General features: G+C 52.5%; 1 protein-coding gene across 3 annotated transcripts in view; it reads right to left on the reverse strand.

The window, feature by feature from the left end:
• Positions 1-1,721: 1,721 nt before the first annotated feature.
• Positions 1,722-18,428, reverse strand: part of SERINC2 (serine incorporator 2) — a 31,716-nt gene continuing 15,009 nt past the window's right edge. For all 3 annotated transcript variants that reach the window (XM_054555840.2, XM_024257674.3, XM_054555849.2), the window contains 9 exons: positions 12,206-12,367; positions 11,189-11,379; positions 10,651-10,730; positions 10,147-10,284; positions 9,236-9,405; positions 6,987-7,077; positions 6,522-6,663; positions 3,213-3,434; positions 1,722-2,336 (listed from right to left, as the gene is read on the reverse strand). In XM_054555840.2, coding sequence (XP_054411815.1) covers positions 2,201-2,336; positions 3,213-3,434; positions 6,522-6,663; positions 6,987-7,077; positions 9,236-9,405; positions 10,147-10,284; positions 10,651-10,730; positions 11,189-11,379; positions 12,206-12,367 — 1,332 coding nt within the window. In that variant the 3' untranslated portion in view covers positions 1,722-2,200. The remainder of the gene's footprint in view (positions 2,337-3,212; positions 3,435-6,521; positions 6,664-6,986; positions 7,078-9,235; positions 9,406-10,146; positions 10,285-10,650; positions 10,731-11,188; positions 11,380-12,205; positions 12,368-18,428) is intronic.

An 18,428-nucleotide genomic window follows, 5' to 3' on the forward strand; every position in this document is an offset into this window, starting at 1 on the left:
TCACTGAAACCTGGGAGGCCGAGGTTGCAGTGAGCTGAGATCATGCCACTGCACTCCAGCCTGGGTGACAGAGTGAGACTCAGTCTCAAAAAAAGAAAAAAAAATTGCCCACTTGCACAAATGCAAAGAAAATGTTATCAAGAGCACAACATGGGCTTTTTCTCCCAAGGGTGAAATAAGAAAAGCAGCAAAATCTGTGGTTAGGGGAAGGAGGTTCAGGCTGCTCTGAAGACAGGGGTCTCAGATGAAAGGCACCAGGGACAAGAGCATCTGCAAGATCCATCCCAGCGGCGAGAGAAGCCCTCCTCGGCCCCTGCCCCAGCAGGCCCCGACTCCCTCTGCCCTGAGCCTTGGCACCTGCCCCCAGCTGCTGCACTCCCCTCTATCTCATCTAGGGAAACCTTTCTAAAATGGCAATCTTAAAATGACATGCCCCTGCTGTGTTCGAAATCATGTAGGGCCTTTCCATGGTCAGCCCACACCTTCACTTCTCCCCTGCTCTAAAACCCTCCATGGTTCCCCACTACCAGCAAGATTAGGTCTGGTCTCCCCACCATGACTCTCAAGGGCCTGTGTGATTTGGTCTGGCCCATGTCTCCAAGCTCATACTAACCTCGCCACCCCACCCCTCTCTGTGCCCTGGCCATCTTGGCTTCTCCCTGGTCCTTGAACCCCACACCCTCCAGCTCCTGTGTTGTCCCCCCGCCTTCAGCGCTGTGGCTCCTCTTGGCCCAGCTGACTCCTACACATCCTCCAGAGGCCTGTCCTGCCTCCTCGGTGACCCCACAGGTCCCTGTGCAGCCCCGCCAGTCACTCACCCCAGAACCCAGGAGAGCCTTAGAGACAGGCTGTGTCCCCAGCACCCATCCCCAGCACCTTCATACCTATTTTTTATCCCCACAAATGGAAGGGATGAATGGCCTACAGTCCATCATCGTAACAAGACCAGGCCTTGGGGCCCTAGCCAGAAGCCTGTCAGTCTCCCTCACATCTCTCTGCCCTTGTGAGATGGGGGCTGATGTTATTTCTCAAGAACTTGCTGTGCCAGGCAGGTTGCATGGGCTGCTTCCTCTGATCCTCACAACGGCCTAGGAGGGGGTGGCATTGTTCCCATTGAATGAATGAGGAACCAGGGCCCAGAGAAGACAAGGACCCATCCGATGCCGGACAGCAGCCCCACGGCTTCCGTGGTACAGAGGGATCTGGGCCAGCCTGGCTGACTCAAGAGCACATGCTCCTCCCCACAGCACCCTGAGGCCTGGGGCTTGACTGGTCAGGGCAGGTACCAAGGGTGGCAACAATTCCAGGCAGGTCAGAAGTGGGTGGGACCTTGAGACAGGCCCTGGTGAGAGGGGACCTGAAGACCACCTTCTGGTCCCGTCATCTCCCCCTCCTCCCCACCGTGACTCTCTCTCACTGCCCTCCCTCGGATGGTCGGGCAGCCTTCTGCTGGCCCCACTGCCTCTAGGGTCTCCTTTTCTGACCACCAAACACACCCCACTTTCCCAAAACCCTGGTCTTCCCCTCCTTCCTCATTGGCCCCCTCCCCTCAGGTGCTCCATGACCCAGAAGACAGAGCCCAGGCCATTCTGTCTGCCTTTGAGGCTCCTCCTGGTCTGGCCCTGATGTCCCAGACTCCTCAGCCCTAACATTCTATTCCCAAACCCCACACTGGCCCCCATGCAGTGGGGCTCCGTGCTGAGGGTGAGGGGCACAGAACATGGTACACGCACTGGCTTGTTTATTAGAAAAAGTCTTAGAGACTCAGTAAGGCACGAAGTCCAGGAAGGGGGCAGGGTCCCCTGGGGGATGTGACCAGGAACACCAGGGCCTCAGTGCCAGATGCCCCACTGTGGTGGGAGTTCCCCGCTCTCTCCAGCAGCCCCACTCCCTTGGAGCCTGAGGACAAGGGAGCCCTTTCATCCGAGATGCTGAGTATGGGCAACAGGGCGGAGGGGAAGGAAGAGGCAGCTCCACTGTGTGGGTGTGGCGGGGGGATGGGGCTCTGCAGGAGCCTGATGCTCCTCGGACCCTGAAGGCACTAAGACTAGAGGGCCCGGCTCAGGGGCAGGTCCTGGAGCTGGGGCAGGGGTGGGGGCTCAGCCTGGCTGATTGGTGTGGGGAGGGGGCAGGTTGGCTGTCACTGAGCCGAGAGGCACCAAGTGGCAGGAGGCACCAGGTGGCAGGCTGTGAGGCTGCCTCAGCTGAAGTCGCGGTTGCGCAGGAGGAGTGGGGCTACGAGGGTCCACAGGTAGAGGAGCAGCCCTGCCCAGCTGGCACAGATCTTCACCCACACGGCGGTCCACGTGCTGATCATCTTCCGGGTCTCGCCGGGTCTGGAACACACCATCTTCCCCATGAGCCCGGTGCCCAGTCTGGTGACTTCCATCTTGGCCCCTGGCCTTATGACCCAGTTGTGACCCCTGACTTCAACTCTGGCTCTTACCCTGTAACTCCAGTCCGTCTCTGACATTTTTAACACCCGGCCTTGTGACCGTGGACATAGCTCCTGACCTCGATTCCCATCTTGAGCCCAGTGTTAGTCCATGAGGTCATGACCTGACTCCTGGTCTCCAACCTAGTGATCCTAATTCTGGGACCTCAATCCTAGCCTCTGAACGTGGGACCCTGGAGCTCCTGACCTTAGTCCTGACTGCTACCCTTGATTCTGACCTTTGATCCTGTAACTTAGGGGTGGCCCCTGACCTTATTACTGTCATTTAGCTCCTTGACCTTGCCACTTCAGTCCTGGCTTTATGGCCTTCTACTCTCAATTTTAACTTTAACCAAATGACCAAATTTGTGACACTAAATGACCACAATCTCAGCCCCAGACCTCATGACTTCTATCCTTGACCTTGTAACTTTGGTTCTGAACTCCTCACCCTGATCCTAACCCTCCAACCATGAAGCCCAAATCTGACCCCATGACCCCTGATTTGTAAACACCGCCTGCCCTGTATAGGCCCAGCCCCAGCTGCTGTGCCTTCCCCGGTTCAGCCTCCTAGTGAAGGTGCGGGAGCTGAGCAGATGAAGGCACTGGTGGGGAAACTGTAGCAGGGTGGGCAGGCTCTATGGAGGGTCCTTGATACACACCCCCACTCCCAAGCCTTAAACAGACATCAGGAAAACCCAGTGAGGGGCCGCAGGAGAGATGTGTGGACCTGCACTCTGCACCCCCGGGCTCTGTCCATGCCCCACCGGCTACGCACTTGTACCAGTTGGTGAGCGTCATCATGACGTGCAGTGAGGCCAGCACCAGGCAGAAGTGGAAGAAGGAGTAGCTGTAGGTGACGCCGTCCTGCTCGTTGTCAAAGGCCCGGCCCTCACAGGCCGCCACCTGCTGCTGCTGCTGCTGTGTGGCGTCTAGCATAGGTGGGCACTTCTCGGTCTGCATCAGGCTGTTCACCTGCCGGTGGTCTGAGGAGCGCAGACTGCAGGGGAGGGAGGAAGGTGGGCAAATACATAGCCCCAGCATTGGTCATAACACTGGACACAAATGGTCCCAGAGCCTCAGAGGCTAGTAACCCGGTTACTGGGCCTGGGAGTTAACAAACTGCTTTGCCTCTCAACTCTACCCCTACCCCCACTCCCATTTTCTGTGTGACCTTGAGCAAAACACTTAACCTCTCTGAGCCTCTGATTCCTTGTCTGTAAAATAAGAGCTAATCGTACCTCCTCTAGAGGGCTGCTGGGGGGACTAGATGGAATAATGATGTAAGGTCTCTAGCATAGTGCTTGGCACAGAATATAAATTCAATCAACAGTCACTATTGTTAGGATCGTTCCTTTGCCATTTCCATAAACACGTATCAAGTACCTAATACTATAAAGCACCATACCAGGTACTACATCCGTTAAGAATGTTAATAATTAATCATGCTCATTTGCCATTAATTTTAAGTTTCCATTTTATTAGTGTCAGGTGGTTTTACCAATGGCCTCCCTTTCCTTCATGCTTACACTAAAAAAAGAACAACAGTAATGATTGTATGTCATGCTTTTCTGTGATGAGCCTTGATGTTTTTAACAGAATTTGATAGTTTGAGACATAAAAATTTTTGAAAAACCAACTCGCGTTTCCAAACAAAAGTGAAAAGAAGGAGAGCTGGATTCCAGCCCCGCCACCCCAGCAAATTGAGAAATCACCCCTTGCTGTGAGTCGGTGGGTCCCTATCCACCCTCTCCACCCTCTCCACTCTCTCCACCCTCTCCACCCGCTCCACCCTCTCCACCCTCTCCACCCTGTCCACTGTAACCACTCTATCCACCCTATTCACCCTAACCACCCTATCCACCCTATCTACCAAATACCGTATGGGTATCATGCATGGGAGCCCAGATTGGGTGGTCCCGGCCCTCATGGGTTGCATATGCTTCTTTGCTGCCTGTGCTGTAAGAACCATGCTAAGAACAGACCTGTGCCCCTGGGTGCTCAGCAGTGCATGTGCCAGGGAGCTGTGGGTGTGGAAGCAGCAGGAAAAACAGCTGTGCCAGGTCGGGGAGGGGAAGGGACAGAGAACCAGGGGCAGGGAAAGAGTTCCAAGCTCCTCGGCCGCCAGCCACCTGTGCTCAAGGCCTCCTCCCTGGCTCTCAGTTTCCCTATCTGTAAAATGAAGGTAATCAGGCCAGGAGCGGTGCATTCCTGTAATCCAAACACTTTGGCAGGCTGAGGTAGGAGGATTGCTTGGGCCAGGAGTTCAAGGTCATCCTGGGCAACATAGTGTCTCTACAAAAAAAAAAAAATGTTTTTTTAAGTAGCCAGGGATGCTGGTATGCACCTGTAGTCTCAGTGACTCAGGAGGCTGAGGTGGGAGGATCACTTGAGCCCAGGAGTTTAAGGCTACAGTGAGCTGTGATTGTGCCATTGCACTCCAGCCTGGGTGACAGAGGAAGACCCTGTCTCAAAAAAGAAAAGGGAGAGGAGCGGGGAGGGGAAGGGAGGGGACGGGAGAGGAGAGGACACAGAGGTAATTCAAGCCTTTCCAGCTTGAAAAGGAATCAAATGTGACAAAGAAGACAGATGTTTATGAACTGTACAGAACTGACTTGGAGAACATGTTTTGAAAAAGGCCAAAACAGAAGAAAATGTGAAAAAGCCTTAAAATGTTCTAGCCCAGGGGCCTGGAGGCAGGGGTGCTGTTGGAACTGGGGTGGATGGATGGGGGAGATCAGAGGAGCAGAGCCAAGATTCCCTCTAGAGTTAAGGGCAGATGGAAAGTGGTGCTTGGAGAAATGCAGGGCCACAGGGAGGCAAACTCAGGGTCTGCCTGATCCGGTGTAAACAATAATTAAACCTAATCTTATGATCTAGTGACTCATAAGAACAGCCACCACCCACGGCTACCTAGTTGTGCAAATGTTCACAATATTATGTTCATACTAATATACAAATGTTTACAATATTATGCAAATGTTCACAATAATATGCAACACTTAATTTGGCAAACTCCCAGGCTCAAGCAATCCTCCCACCTCAGCCTCCTCAGTCACTGGGACTAGAAGGTGCACACCACCATGCCTGACTAATTACAAAACCTTTTTTTTTTTAGAGACACCATGTTGCCCAGGCTGGCCTTGAACTCCTGGGACCAAGCAATCCTCCTGCTTCAGTCTGGCAAAGTGTTTGGATTACAAATAACTTACTACTTGCCAAGTTCCTTTCTGAGTGTTTTTGTTTTGTTTTGTTAATTTTTAAAAAGAGACAGGGTCTTACTATGTTGCCCAGGCTGGTCTCAATCTCCTGGGCCCAAGAGATCCTCCCACCTTGGCCTCCCAAAGTGCTGGGGATTACAGGTGTGAGCCACCACACCTGGCCCCTTTCTAAGTGTTTTACACATACTGATTCATCTATAGCCCTTCAACAATCCAGTGAGGAAGGTACTATTTTTATCTCTATTTTACAGACAAGGAAATGGAGGCCTAGAGAGGTTAAGTGACTTGCCCAGGATCACATAGCTAGTAAGTGGCAATGCCAGGCTCAAATGCAGGCAGTCTGGCTGCAGAGTCCACACGGATAAGCACCTACTAAGATGCCCCTTTGAAAAGAGCCGCTATGTGACCTTCAGCATGAGCTGCCTTCTCGCAGGGGAGAGAGTGGCGTCACAGCCACATCCACTACAATGGAGGTTGTCATCCTCTTCTTACTGAGGAGGAAACAGGAGCTCAGAAAGGTTAAGCCACTTACTCCAAGCCACACAGCAGGCGAGAAACAGACCCTGGACCCACTGACCCCAGTCCATGCTCTTTCCCTGACCCCACAGCTGTCTGCACCCAACTGAACTGGCCCAGTATGCAGGAAAGGGCCGTGAGCCAGGAGGCAAGGTCACGCCTGCCTCTGTTGCCCACTCATGCCATGCCCTCTGAGGGACTCAGTTTCCCCTCCCGCACAATGCAAGAGCTGGACACATTGAAGGTGAAAAGCGCGTTCCAGCTTGGTATCCTGGCTCCCACACCCTCCCCTCCCTCTGGCTCAGGGCCCCTAATCATGATCCTTCCCCAGAATCCAGACCTGGCCATACCTGATGAAGAGGGTGCACAGGAGGAAGATGATGAGGCCCACAATGCTCGGGGCATCCCACCACTGGGTCTCATAGCCCTCGGGGCCTGCCACGACTGTCTCGTTGCCCAGCTGGGTTGGCAAGTGGGGGTTGCATTTCTGTTCTGCAGATGGGAGCACAATCACCCTCAGCCCATGCAGGCCAGGCCTAGGTAGCCAAGCGGCCCTGAGGATGGCTAGAGAGCCACCCCTAACAGACAGATACACAGCCAACCACTCAAGTCCCAGCAACAGAGCGCTCAGCAGTCACAAGGGCAGAGAGACAACTCAGGAACAGACGGGGCCCTCCCATCTCATGGGAGGACTGAGTCTCAGAATGGGCTGGAGCAGGGGTGTCCCTGTCACCTGTGAGGCTCCCCAGCCCCACAGTAGACTGATACTGACCCAGGAACGAGGCCAGGCCTCCTTGAGCCTGGCCCATACTTACCAGGGACACTGGATAGGGCTGACCAGGTGACAAACATGGTGTAGAGGGTGATGACTGAGGCCTGCAGCAGACCCGAGTTGGGCTGGGCGTCCTGGCAAGAGCCATTCACTGGTAAGACCCCTGCCAGACCAGAGACACCCCACCCCACCCAGCCCACTCACACCAGCCAAGGGACCTCAGAAACTCCCACCCACCTAGGATACCCCATCACACCCCACTTAGGGAAAACACCAACCAGGCCACCTACCACCCACCTCACTAACCAAAGGCTGATTCCTAATTCTTCTTTCTCTTAACACCCCTCAGATTACTTGCCCTCCTCCCCTGCTGAAACCCCATCTCATCACACTGAATTCCTTCATCTCCACCTGGCCCGCTGACCCCTCCTCCCTGCTCTCTGTCTGGAGAGCCTGCCCAGCCTTTCCCACAGCAAGGCCTTTGCCCTCACTGTGCCCTCCCTCTGACATGTTCCTTCCCAGCATCTCCGCACAGGCAGCCCCTCTTCAGTATTCAGACAGGACTCCCGCGGGAGCCCTAGGAACCTGACTACGGCAGCCCTGCGCCTGCCAGCCACCTACCTTTCAGCCCACACTCTCTCTCATGTTCCACATTGCACATATTACCCAAAATCTCCTCATTGGGCCTAGTCCCCTGTTGCCTGTCCTTCCCCACCCCTCACCACACATGCACGTAAAAACATGAACCTAAACTCTGTGATTAAGAGCACAGGCAGCTAGGCATGGCGGCTGATGCCTGTAATCCCAGCGCTTTGGGAGGCTGAGGCGGGCAGATGGTTTGAAGTCAGAAGTTCAAGACCAGTCTGGCCAACATGGCAAGACCCTGTCTCTACTAAAAATACAAAAATTAGCTGGGTGTGGTGGTGGGTGCCTGTAATCCCAGCTACTCGGGAGGCTGAGGCAGGAGAATTGCTTGAACCTGGGAGGTGAAGGTTGGTTGCAGTAAGCCGAGGTCACACCACTGCACTCCAGCCTAAGTGACAGAGTAAGATTCTGTCTCAAAAAAACAAAAACAAAAAAAATTTTAGGCTGGGTGTGGTGGCTTATGCCTGTAATTCCAGCACTTCGGGAGCCTGAGGTGAGCAGATCACTGGTTACTTGGGAGGCTGAAGCACAAGAATCGCTTGAACCCAGGAGGCAGAGCTTGCAGTGAGCCGAGATTACACCACTGCACTCCAGCCTGGGCAACAGAGCCAGACCCTGTCTCATAAAAAAAAAAAAAAGAAAAGAAAAGAAAGAAAGAAAAAAGAAAACCAGAGCACAGACTCTGGAGCCAGCCTGCTTGGGTTTGAATCCCAGCTCCCCATGTGACCTTGGCTAGGCCTCTTCTCTAAGCCTTCGTTTCCTCATCTATAAAGTGAGGATGAGGATGGTGTGAGGATCAAATAACATGTCTGAGGCCACTAACTACTGGCTATCATCATTACTCCTCCTCCCCTTCCTCACAGCCATATCCCCAACATCTAGAAGAGGGCTTGGTACACAGGAAGTGCTCAAGAGGTATTTGCTGGATAAATACTGATTGCTGTGTGACCTGGGACACAGACATCACCTTCTCTGGGCTTCAACTTTTCTTACTGGGATATGAGGCTCTGACCAGAAGGCAGGTTCCCAGCCTTTCTGCTAAAGACCCCTGAAGACTACCTAAGCCCCCTGAAGCCGCTGGTATGCTGAGATCTCAAACCGCAAAGCACCACTGGACTCACAAGGGGCTCCAGCGGTACTTTCTGAAGAACAAGCAGTTCCTCTGGGAGCTCCTGCCCATTATTCCAGATGGTCTTGATTGGAGATGTGAAACTGCACCTTCCTACACTACTTCCAGAGGTGTCTAGGAATCACCACTCACGGACTCCCCCTAATGTTCTACTGATTTGCATAAAAACAAAATGACAACAATAATAACTATAATAATACCTAATGTCTGAGGGAAATCTACAGGCCAGGCATGGAGTGTTTACAAATAGGATCTCAATCCTGAGAATAACTCCAATAGTAGGTCTTATTATCTCCATTTAATATTTGAGAGGCAGAGAGAGGTTAGGGCACCTCCTAAAGACACCCAGCATGAAGTCGTGAGAGCCTGACTATAACCTGGGGAGGCTGACCTGGAAGCCCACGCACTCGGGCTGAGCCTCTGTGATGACAGCCCTAGCCCCAGGACCCAGGTTCCTACAAGAAGTCCCACCCACTAAGGGGCCGGGCCTCAGGCCGGGGAGGGACAGGCAGGCTCACCTGGACCTTGGGCAGGACAGCAGCGATGGACACGCAGACACAGAAGGTGAGGTTGAGGCTGATGAAGACCTTGCCCTCGTGGCAGCCGCTGGGCTCAGTGTAGTAGATGAACATCAGCGCCACGGCCGCGATCGACAGCAAGTAGAAGAGGAGAGTGAAGAAGAGGAGGCCTGGGCCAGAGGGATAGTGAGAGGCTAGGCAGGGGAGGGGCAGGAGGAATAGGGACCCCTAATCCTTCGAGGGACCCTGTTGGCAGCTCTCCCCCTCTCCAGCTCTCAGTTTCCCCACTTGAAGAATGACGTCACTGCCTTTTACCAACACCTCTGTGAGTCATTGCCCCACCCTGAGCTAACATGATTCACTTGCTACCTTGTAATAAGGGAACTGTAACAATAAATACAATGAACTCAAAACAGTCTTGCAAAAACTGAACGAGGTACGGGCTGTTGACCTGCCCTCCCTGTCTGAGAGAGACCGGCAAGTTTAGGGAGGTGTGGAAACCAAACAGCACCCAGGTGAGCCTTTCTCCTCGTTGTGTTCAGAACTGAAAGAACCTGGGACTCACCCTGCTACTGGGGTTTCAGGGACCAGGTGTCACTTGAAGTTCAGCCTGGGCACCACCAAAAGGGCTTCACACACTACTGGCTGTGTGTGGCCCACCCTGCAGGAACCCCCAAACAAGACCCCTCCAAGGCCTCTCCAGGTCAGCTCTCCTCGGATCCCCCGGAAGTCACCCCAGGATCAGCTGGCACCCCCCCATCTCCCTGAGACAACTGGAATCTTGCCCCAAGGCAGTGGCTGCTAGAGATGCCCCCCAGTTTTATCTAGCTTCAGGGACCCTCGATTTCTCAGGCAGCCCCAGCCCTGCCCAGGCTCGAGTCCCCACACGGAGGCAGGGTGGCAGCACTGACCTGCGTACCAGGCGCGGGAATCGCACTCCTCGGCCTTGCCCAGCCACCGCTGGTTCCAGGAGTGCGCAAAGTCGATGAGCAGCACCAGCTGGATGAGGATAAAGAGGAAGGAGCCCACGACGCCAAAGTAGAACCAGACTGGGTGGGGAGAGGGGAGTGAGGCGAGGAGGGTCCCTCTCTCGCATCTACTCGTTCAACAAGCGTTTTCTGCTATGCCCTGGACCGGGGACACTGAGAAGAACAGAGTCCCTGCCCTCAGGGAGCCCCTAGCTACGCACAGAGGGCAGGATATGGGTTGGGGCAAGGCAGCTCCCCCTACCCCTGGGTTGCACAAAGGCCATGTGGCCAAGCACCACAGTGCTGTCTCACGGGTGGGGAGCGAGGACCCAGCCAGCAGCCTGGGGTCTGTGCGCCCCAGCAAAGAGCAGCCCCACCACATTCCTCCAACCTGCTGCCCCGCCTCCCTCCCCACAGCCCCCCATGCCTCCTGCCAAGTCCGCTTACTGTTGGTGAAGGAGCCGTCAGGGATGTAGAAGGCACCCACGGTGAGGCCCACCAGGATCAGGAACTTAAAGAACCAAAACCTATGGAAGGGGTGGGGGAATGGACAAGGAAGTTGAGTGCAGGCAGGGAAACTGGAAGCCAGACTGCGCCTGGCCCCAGAGCCCCCACCCACAAAAAGCAGGTGCTGGGAGGGGTGAGGGTGGGCTTTCTGGTGGTCTGATGGGCACAGGAAGTCTCTCCTGGCCCTGGAAAAAACCCTAAGGGGCAGGAGGAAGGACCAAGCAGTGGTGAGGGTGGTCACCCAGGTCCAGCCCCAGCTGTGTCACTGAAGTGCTGCGGGGCCTGAGGCTTGCTGCCACCCTTTCTGAGCCTTACTCTTCATCTGAGAAATGGATATAACTCAGAGCTGTTCTCCATGCTGTGCCCTCCCACGGCTCCTGAGTCTGAAGGTAGGATCTGCAGATCCCTGGACAGGCAGAGGAGTGGGCAAGGCACTGGGGGGAAGGTCCCAGGGTGCAGGCAGGGACCCCTCTCTCACCCGTTCTGGATGGCAGCCCGGGGGTCCCGGCTGCTGCTCACACAGAGCATGAGCAGGGTGAAAAAGAAGAAGAAGGCCGCTGTGGCGAAGCACATGCGGTAGACAGCGCGGTAGCCAAGCAGGGAGCCACAGTCGATGTGGCCCTGCAGGACGGTGGGGATCCCGGCCCCCTCCTCACACACCCAGGGCAGCTGTGGAGACAGACAGAGCAGCATCAAAGCCCCACCCGACACAGAACGCTGGCAGCTCCCTTTATAAACCAGAGCCCTGGTCTCCCAAGGCCGGCCAGGAAGGCTCTCCCAGCAGGGGCTGGACCAGGCAGGGAAGGGAGCCCCCCACCTCTGTCTCCACTGCCTCCACCTCCATTTCTAGCCCTCTCTGGGGCTGAAGCCCTGGGAGGGAGCTCCCCAGTTACATCTTGTTATTGTTTATTTCCCACAGCCTCAGTAACTATTGCACTGTCTAAAGCAGGGGTTCCCAAAGTGTTCTCCACCCACCACCTACATCAGAACCACCTGAGATGCTTGGGAAAACAGAGATTCCGTGGCCCCTCTCCCATGCAATAGAGCCTCAAGGTGGGGTCTGAGGATCTGCATTTCTACAAACTCCCCAGGGAATCTCATCTTTATACACACTACAATGTGCATAAGGCACCTACAGTGATGCCCACGTCCTCCTGGGTCTGTGCTAGGCTGTAAAACACTGAGATGAAGGGAAGAGTTAGGAGCCCCAACCTGAGCTTAAGCACTAAGAGGGAGAAGAGCATCCCCCAGGCCAGTGTCCAGGGGAGCAATAATGATTAATAAGATTTTCCAAGGAGACTGTGGCCTAAGAGAAAGAAGAATCCCCCCAAGAGGCTCAAGCCCTCCTCCTCTCATTTCCAACCTCAGATCATCAGTGCACCCAAACACCCTGCCTCCTCTTCTGGATGAGCTGTGACCCCAAGCCTGGGCCCTCTATCCTGGAGCCACTGAGGCCCCTCACTGGAGGCCGCCCTGCCTCCCCTGGGGCACTCACCTTGTAGAGCTGACTCTCCACGCCCGGGCTTAGCATAATGATGGACACCAGCACCCCCAAGAAGAGGAAGAATGTGAAGATGAGGCGGCTCACGGTGGAGTTGCGGCTGGCGGGGCAGCAGCTGCACAGGATGCAGGGGGCAGAGCCGCAGAGGCAGGACGCCTGCAGGACAGCATTGTCACTCTCCCCTCTCCCCTTGACCGCCCAAGCGCACACCTCTCACCACCTGCCCAGAGGTCGGCTCATCTGTGCTGCGCTAGGCAGGAGCACACTGTTCCCCAGACACCAGCCCATTGAACTTTCAGGTCCGAGAGGGAGGCTGGGTCATATAGGACTACAGAGCCAGTAACCATAGAACCCAGATTCATACCTGGGTCTATCTCAAGTGATACTGTGGCTTGAAAGCGAGAGCCAGCCGAGGTCACACTGTTTCTTTCTTACAGAGAGGGAGAGTAGTTTAAAAAAAAAATCACAAGGCCAGCTGTCACCGATTACCTTTGTGACCTTATACAACTCACTCAATTTCTCTGTACCTCAGTGTCCTCTTCTGTAACATAGTGGTATGTACTCCTCACAAAGCAGTTGTGAGAATGAAATAGAAATTCCAAATTGTAGCCCCCTTGGGCTCCCTTTCCCCTTGCCCGCTTAATTTTTCCCCGCGGGACTTCCTGCTGTCAGCGAGGCTTTATGTTTTGTCGGCCTCCGCTTTCCAGCAGGGCAGGAATTTTTGCGTTTTGTTCATTGTGGTATTCCTAGAAATTGGAACAGTGCCTGTCACACAGCAGGAGCTTACAGGCTATCTGTTGAAGGAATACGAAGTGTTTGGCATAGTACCAGTCACATGTTAAGACCTCAAAAAACAGCAAGTGCATAATAAACATCAGTTGGATGAACGGAATGATTTTCGGCTCTGATGCTATACCAGCACTAGACAGCAGGTGGCGGTCTAACCCTTTCCCTCTCCAGGGTCCTCTGCCCTAGTTGCGGTCAGCCCTTCCTCTGGGCTGGCTGAAATCATTCAGGGGCTGGTGATGACACACTATGCCACACCTGAAAAGGAGACTCACCCTCCTGGGAGCCCAGTCCACAGCCCAGCCTTTAAGGAAACAGGCCCCACATCCAGATACCTCTGGTAAACTTTATCTTCCCCCAAACAGCCCCTACTCCTCACCCAGGGATTTAAGAGCCTGGAGATAGGCCTCGACTTCCTGGAGCTTACACAAGCAGGAAAAACACTAAACAAATCATGACTCACATCGTGACGAGCGCTAAGAAGGACACGTACCCACTGCCAGAAGAGTGCTAATGCGGCCTAGGTTTGATTGAGGGTGGCATGTCAGGGAAGCCCTCCTTGAAGAAGTGACTTTTAAGCTGAGAGCAGGCCAGGTGCGGTGACTCACACCTGTAATCCCAGCATTTTAGGAGGCCAAGGCAGGAGGATCGCTTGAGTCCAGGAGTTGGAGAATAGCCTGGACAGCATAGCGAGACCATATCTTTTAAAAAGAAGGGTTTTCTTCTTTTTTTTTTTTTTTTTTTGAGATAGGGTCTTGCCCTGTCACCCAGGCTGAAGTGCAGTGGCGTAATCTCAGCTCACTACAACCTCTGCCTCCTGGGCTCAAGCCATCCTCCCACCTCAGCCTCCTGAGTAGCTGGGACTACAAGCACCCACCACCATGCCTGGTTAATTTTTGTATTTTTTGTAGAGACGGAGTTTCACATGTTGCCCAGCCTGGTCTCAAACTCCTGGGCTCAAGCAATCCACCAGCCTCAGCCTCCCAAAGTGCTGGGATTACAGGCGTGAGCCACTGCACCTGGCCTTTTAAAAAGAAATATTTTAAAATAAAATAATAAGCTGAGAGCAGAGGGATGAGGAGACACTGCTAGACCAAAGGGAGGAAAGAAAGTTCCAGACAGGTGGCTCTGTGGGGGGTAGGGGCTGGGCATTTGAGGAATTTAAGAAGGCCCTCGTGGCCAAAGCTTGGTGGGCAGACTAGTCAGCGGTGAGTATGAGGTCAGACAGGCTGGCAAGGCCAGACCACATAGGCACCAGCAGTCAGGAACAGGACCCTGGTTTTCATCCTAAGAGCAGTGGGCACCCACTCGAGGGGCTGGAGCCAAGGGTCAGGAATTGAAAGATGAGCTTTGAAGAGAGCAGGCTGGCAGGGGCCCCTTGCTCCTCAGAGACCTTCGCTCTTCTTTCTGGACTGATCACAACGCACACAGCACACCCTGCTGGGGGGTATCTGCCTCCCCTCTTACTCTCCCCCAGACTAGAAATGCTCCTTGCCTATCTCTCATTCACACAGATGCTAAACAAAATGCTTTGGCAACAAAACTATTCCTCATGGTCTAAATCAAAACAGTCCACCTGTCCAGCAACTTCTAGTTACATCTTGCAGCTGCCACCCCAAGACCTGCCTCCTATCCATGGCTGTCCTTGGTGGGTGAGAGGATAAGAAAAGCCTGAAAAATGTTTTAGAGGCCATAAAGCAGTGGTCCCAAACCTTTCTGGCACCAAGAGCCAATTTCAGGGAAGACACTTTTTCCACAGATGGCAGCAGGGGTGCTGGCAGGGGGCAGATATGGTTTTGGGATGAAACTGTTCCACCTCTGATCATCAGGCATTAGATTCTCATAAGGAGCATGCAACTTAGATCCCTCACATGCACAGTTCACAATAGGGTTCACACTCGTATGAGAATCTAATGCTGCTGCTGATCTGACAGGAGGCGGAGCTCAGGCGGTAATGCTTGTTCACCTGCTGTTTACGTCCTGCTGTGTGGCCCAGTTCTTAACAGGCCATGGATAGATACTGGTCCATGGCCCAGGGGTTGGGGACCCCTGCTATAAAGAACATTCTGGGTATCAGTTAGAGCAGCTTATTAGTCCCATTTTACAGACGTGGAAATTGAGACCAGAGGGACTAAGAGACTTACCAGAGGTCACACAGCAAGTTGATAACAGCACTGAGATTCAAGTAGTATTAGTGACAGCTACCATTTATGAAGGGTTACTCAGTCCCAGGCACTGTGATAAGCACTTTATCTACATTAAGCTTCACTGATGCTATGAATTGTGTGGTAACTTTCCATTTTCAAATGGGAAAACTGGGACAGAGAGGTGGCATGACCAAGGTCACACAGCAAGTAAGCTGAGGAGCTGGGATGCAAATTCAGATCTGTGTGCACCAAGGGCCAGGCTCTGCCTACAGGACTACACTAGTTCCCAGCTTGCTAATTCACTGATAGTCACCTCATTTAATTTAAATACATCCCAGTGATTAAAAAACAAACAAACAAACAAAAAACCCAAGACCAGAAAACCAAGGGAGGTCAGTGGGTACTGATCTCAGGAGCCAGGTGCCTGGGTGCCCTGTCAGGTCCTGACGCTGGCTGGTTACCATTTAATTTCAATTTGAAACATCTGAGACACAAGAAAGCTGTTTCGCTTTCAGAGAGCTTGGCCTTTCAGTTCGCTCCGGTTCTTAAAGATCAAAATCCAGGTGTTCCTGATGCCTGAAACCTCAGGATTTCCACGGGCCTGATCAGCAGCCAGAGAGACCAGGTCAAAGAGAAAAACACACACTGCTTCCAGAGGATCCTTGGAAATGTTTATCCACCTTGGTCCATTCACCCCCACCCCAGAATGGCTCCTACAAGAACCTCTTCCATTTGACCAAAATGTCATTTTATATATATTTAAATCTCTTCCTACAGAAATGCCAGACCACTGGAGTAAGGGCAGATGTGTGCACATATATACAAACACACGGAAATTCATTGTGGCACTGATCGTAATAGAAAAATAATGGGGGAAAAAATTTTTTTTGAGACAGGGTCTCGTTCTGTCACCCAAGCTAGAGTGCAATGGTACCATCTCAGCTCACCGCAACCTCCACCTCCGGGGCTCAAGCAATCCTCCCACCTCAGCCTCCTGAGTAGCTGGGACCACAGGCACCAGCCACAATGCCCAGCTAATTCTTGTTTTTGGTTTCTTGGTTTTTGTTTCAAGAAAGGGTCTGGCTCTGTCACCCAGGCTGGAGTGCAGTGGTGTGATCTCAGCTCACTGAAGCCTCAACCTCCTGGGCTCAAGTGATCCTCCTACCTCAGCCTCCCAAGTAGCTGGGACCACAGGCATGCACCACCACACCCAGCTAATTTTTGTATTTTTTGGTAGAGACAGGGTTTTCTCATGTTGGCCAGGCTGGTCTTGAACTCCTGGGCTCAAGGGATCCTCCCACCTTGGCATCCCAAAGTGCTGGGATTATAGGCATGAGCCACCATGCCTGGCCATTAGGGGAAAATTGAAAATAACAAAACGCCCATCAATACATCATGGTACTCCATAAAATGGATTTCTCTGCTGAATGGGGCAAATATGTAGGTAACACTTAACTTGGGTACATTTCATTGTATATAAATAATACTTCAGTTAAGTTAAATTTACAAATATAAAAAAGATTTTTATATAAAGAAAAAACTTAAATACGCTTTAGGTTTTGTGGGCCTATTGGAGTCTCAAGAAACTACAAATAACCTAAATGTCTAACACCTGGGGACAGCCGTGGCCCTTTCACTCCATGGAATGCTACAGAGCCAGAAAGATGAATTACCTGGCTACAGAGCAACAAGGAATAATGCTCGTGATGCAGTGTAAAAGGAAGACAGACTAGAAAGCTGTTCCCACACTACGATTACAACCACTCCCCTCTTCCTGCAGATGCACTCAAGGGCAGCAACAGAAAAGCCCCAGAACACTTACAGTGGCTGAATCTTAGTACCAGCCCAGGTTCTCAGAATGGAGAACTCAGAATTTAAGAAGCCCCGGGCCTTAGAGTCTTACATCTGCAAGGTTCCTTGGCATTCAACCAATCCATTCTCTTTCCAATGAAGAAACACCCAGAAAGCATCTGGCCATCCTCTGCTGCTTGCACACTACCAATGACAAGGAACTCACTACCTCTCAAGGCAAGGCAGATAGCTCTGCAGCCGTGAGTGGTTTGGCATTATGTGAACAGGCCGTCACTGAGTCATTCACATTGTCTCCTGGTTGTCCTCAGAGCCAGGGACAGAAGTTCTTAGAACCACTCGTAGGGTGTTTGGTGGGTAGGGGAGGCAGCTGAGAGCTGGATGAATTTTTCTATTTAAAACAAACTGGCCATCTGGGCGTGGTGGTTCATGCCTGTAATCCCAGCACTTTGAGAAGCCGACACAGGCAGATTACTTGAGATCAGGAGTTTGAGACCATCCTGCCAACATGGTGAAACCCCGTCTCTACTAAAAATACAAAAACTAGCCAGGCATGGTGGCAGGCACTTGTAATCCCAGCTACTCAGGAGGTTGAGGCAGCAGACTCGCTTGAACCCGGGAGGCAGAAGTTGCAGTGAGCTGAATCGCGCCATTGCACTCCAGCCTGGGTGACAGAGCATGAGTTTGTCTCAAAAAACAATAAAATAAAATAAAACAAAGTGGCCCTCCACTTCTGGATATATATCCAAAAGAAATGAAGCAGGGACTCACATATTTACACACCCATGTTCATAGCAGAATTATTCACAGTAGCCATAAGGTCAAAACAAGCTAAATGTCCATTGGTGGATGAGATGAATGGATAAACAAAATGTGGTATATCCATATCCATACAATAGAATATTATTCGTTCTTAAAAAGGAATGAGGCCAGGCACGGAGGCTCATGCCTGTAATCCCTGCACTTTGGGAGGCCAAGGCGGGCGGATCACCTGAGGTCAAGAGTTCGAGACCAGCCTGGCCAACATGGTGAAACCCTATCTCTACTAAAAATACAAAAAAATTAGCCGGGCATGGTGGTGTATGCCTGTAGTCCCAGCTACTTGGGAGGCTGAGGCAAGAGAATTGCTTGAACCCGGGAGGTGGAAGTTGCAATGAGCTGAGATGCCATTGCACTCCAGCCTGGGCAACAGAGCAGGACTCCATCTCAAAAAAAAAAAAAAAAAAAAAAAAGAATGAAATTTTGACACATGCTATAACATGGATGAACCCTCAGGGCATTATACTAAGTGAAATAAGCCAGACATCAATCAACAAATATTGTATGACTCCACTTAGATGGAGAGAGTAGCCAAACTCATAGAGAAAAGCAGTGAATTGGTGGTTACGAGGGGCTGGGGAGTTACTGTTTAGTGGGAGTTTCGGTCTGGGAAGATGAAAAAGTTCTGGAGAAGGATGGTGGTGATGGTTGCATAA

This window comes from Pongo abelii, chromosome 1 (assembly GCF_028885655.2).
Source record: "Pongo abelii isolate AG06213 chromosome 1, NHGRI_mPonAbe1-v2.0_pri, whole genome shotgun sequence".
Taxonomy (NCBI): domain Eukaryota; kingdom Metazoa; phylum Chordata; class Mammalia; order Primates; family Hominidae; genus Pongo; species Pongo abelii.